Source organism: Rhagoletis pomonella, unplaced genomic scaffold (genome assembly GCF_013731165.1).
Source record: "Rhagoletis pomonella isolate Grant_MI unplaced genomic scaffold, Rhpom_1.0 Rhpom_scaffold_13187, whole genome shotgun sequence".
Lineage (NCBI taxonomy): Eukaryota > Metazoa > Arthropoda > Insecta > Diptera > Tephritidae > Rhagoletis > Rhagoletis pomonella.
Window position 1 is genome coordinate 884 of NW_023471710.1, and position 3,474 is coordinate 4,357.

Sequence of the window (3,474 nt, forward strand, 5' to 3'; positions counted from 1 at the left end):
ACAGACATAATAGTAATAGTTTTCACGCCACTAGTCAACCGAAAAACGTCAATTCATGCTTTCTGTGTGGCGAAGCACACATTCTGCGGCGCGGTACCAAATTCCTCGCCAAAGATTGCTTTGAGAGAAAGTCTATCGCGGACAAAGCAAAACTTTGTTTAAATTGCCTGAGCAGGGCTCATTCAGTTTCCCGTTGCACCAGCACGAAGAACTGTCTACAGTGTAGCCAAAGACACCACACTCTTCTACATTTTCCAATGTCAAAGCCCCCACAGCAAAATGAATCCACTCGATCACACGAGGGTGGCAAATCTCAAATAGCTTTAAACCCATCAGCTCAAACCTTTCAAGTTGAAAGCACTCAGAGTCAGACCACGACTCATCAAAACCCCACGTCATCCAGGTTAACGCACACTGCTCAGCTTCTTACAGAACCGTCACAGAAGCAGACTCGTAAGGTGCTTTTAGCCACCGCTCTCGTCACGATCAAGAACGACGGCACGGGTCAGTCCATGGTAGTACGTACGCTATTAGATCAAGGCTCTGAATGCACACTTATTTCAGAGCATGCCGTTCAAACACTCTGTTTGACACGCAACCGTGCTTCGGCAGATATATCTGGGGTGGGCAGCAACGTCGCGCATCGTTGTAAGCACACTGTGAATTTCACAATGCACTCATATGTGAACCCTAACTACCACGTCGCGGTCGATACCGCCTTTGTTTTAAAGGCGCTCACCAATAAATTGCCAAGTCAAACAATTGAGCCAAACCAATGGGCTCATATTCGAGGACTGCAGTTAGCAGATCCTACGTACTACCAGCCACGTTGTATAGACTTACTTCTGGGTGCCGACATGTTCGCTAACCTTTTATTGCCGGAAACACGTATTGGAGGACTTTATGAACCAATAGCCCAGCGCACCCATCTGGGATGGATATTGTCTGGCAATACTACTTCCACCCCCAAAGTTGATGCTGCTAGTCTTCATTGCAACCATGTCACTCTCGAGCTGGAATCACTTGTACAACTTTTTTTCGAAATCGATCAAGTACCGACCGAGAGATCTCTCTCGCAAGAAGAAAACTGGTGTGAAACACATTTTCAACAAACGCATATGCGCCAACCAAATGGGAAATATTTAGTGAGACTTCCATTGAAAAATTTGTTTGATGAATCTCAAACCCTCGGTAAATCCAAAAAAATTGCACTCAACCGCTTTCATTCACTGGAGCGAAAACTACAACGCAACGATGAATTGCGAGCCCGGTATGAAGGGTGTATTCCGGAATATTTCACCCTGAATCAAATAACTCCTGCTACGACAACTGAGGAGCAGCATTCCGTCAAACTTGCCTCAAGTGCTCCAACAGTCGCATCATGTGTATTACCTCACCACGCTGTGATCAAAGAGGAAAGTCTAACCACAAAGCTAAGAATCGTGTTTGACGCCTCGTGCAAGACTAGCAATGGCAAATCGTTAAATGACGTACTGTGTGTGGGACCCGCACTTCAAAATTATCTGCCAGCAGTAGTTTTAAATTGGAGAAAACACAAATTTGAGTTTACATCTGATATCCAAAAAATGTATCGGTGCATAGACATGCACACAGATGACTCGCAATATCAACGCATTTTGTGGCGAAACGAAGCAAATGAAATTCAGGAGTATTGTCTCACGACAGTCACATTTGGGACTGCTTCCGCTCCATATACCGCGATACGAATCCTCCACCAACTGGCTGAAGACGAAAGTACATCGTATCCGTTAGCAGCACCTGTCCTTCGGAATGAAATGTATGTTGACGACGTACTATCTGGCGGTCCCTCCGTTGAGATCGCCACCGAAATTCGCAAACAAGTAACCTTAGCATTGCGCTCCGCTGGCATGGAACTTCGAAAATGGAGCAGCAACTCATCGGCGGTGCTGGACGGTATTCCCACCGAAAACAGGTCAGACAGTAATGCCTTACAGTTAAATAGCAGCGATACCGTTAAAACCCTTGGCATTCTGTGGCAACCGAACAAGGACGTTTTTAAATTCCGGCTCAACTTCGAAATTGATTTTACTGCCACCAAACGGTCAGTGCTCTCAACTATAGCTCGTCTGTACGACCCACTGGGATTAATTGCACCGGTTATTGTAGCAGCCAAAATCATCCTGAAATCGGTATGGTCCTTTAAGGTACAACGCGATGAGCACACGTTCACACCATTGGCATGGGATGAAACGCTACCAACAAATCTAAATCACCAATGGCAACGTTTTCTAAATACTGTATCGGAGGTGCCCTGCATCACGGTGCCGAGATGGTTGAACTATGAGCCAAATCATGTTAAATCATTACAACTCCATGTATTTTGCGATGGCTCGACAGCTGCATATGCAGCATGTGTTTATCTACGGGTAGAATGCAGTGATGGTAAAATTTTTACAACGCTTCTCACCGCAAAAAGCAGAGTCACCCCGACAAAACCGTTGACTATACCACGCGTCGAGTTGTGCGGAGCAGTGCTGGCGACTGAATTAATGGAATGGACCAAAAAATCATTGTCATTACCGTATACAAATCTAAAAACATTTTATTCGACCGATGCTACGATTGTGCTTTACTGGATAAATGGCGATCCGAATCGATGGCAAACATGGGTTTCAAACCGAGTTGGCAAGATACTACAAACCTCTTCACCGTCACAATGGAGTCACGTCGATACTATGCAAAATCCAGCTGATTGCGGAACCCGAGGCCTAACACCAGTCAGTTTATCAATTTTCAGGCTATGGTGGTCCGGCCCAGAGTGGTTGCTGTCAGATGAAGACTCCTGGCCGAAATTTAGCACGACTGAATTGCACATCAACGAAGAAATAGCTGAAGTTAAAAGGAAGCCGCTTCAAGCAAATTTCACGATTTGTCAAGACTCCGTTATTCTTCGGTACTCGTCGCTAACGAAGCCCGTACGCGTTTGTGCGTACATTCTCCGTTTCGTGCAGAATAGCCAAGTTCAGAGCTGTGCCCGCATAAGTGGACCTTTGTCGGTCACCGAGCTAAATCAAAGTCTAGCAAAGGTTGTCAGGCTCGTACAACAAGAAACATTCAACACCGAAGTACACAACGTTCGCAATAAAAAGCCTGTTCCACATAGAAGCAAGCTTACTAGCTTAACTCCGTTTCTTGATGAGCAGCAAATTCTTCGTGTGCGTGGGCGAATTCCGCGCTCTAATCTTCCATTTGATCAGGAGCACCCCATCATTTTACCAAGTAAGCATCATTTCACTAGTTTGGTTATCACTCACGCGCACTTAACGACATTACATGGTGGTGCGCAGCTTACCTTAACATATTTACGACAGCGGTTTTGGATAATAAATGCCAGACGCACTGTGCAAGAACAACTTCGAAAATGCATTAAATGTGTTAGAAATATGCCGGAAGTTGGTAGTCAACTGATGGGCGAACTTCCATTCCATCGAG

At 45.4% G+C, this 3,474-nt stretch overlaps 1 protein-coding gene across 1 annotated transcript; it reads left to right on the plus strand.

Annotated features, from left to right (window-relative positions):
• Positions 1–257: 257 nt before the first annotated feature.
• On the plus strand, positions 258–3,261 carry LOC118756948 (the record flags this gene model as incomplete). Its single annotated transcript, XM_036491676.1, has 1 exon — positions 258–3,261. A coding segment is annotated over exon 1 (3,004 nt), but the record flags the coding sequence as incomplete, so codon positions are not given.
• Between the last annotated feature and the right edge of the window lie 213 nt (positions 3,262–3,474).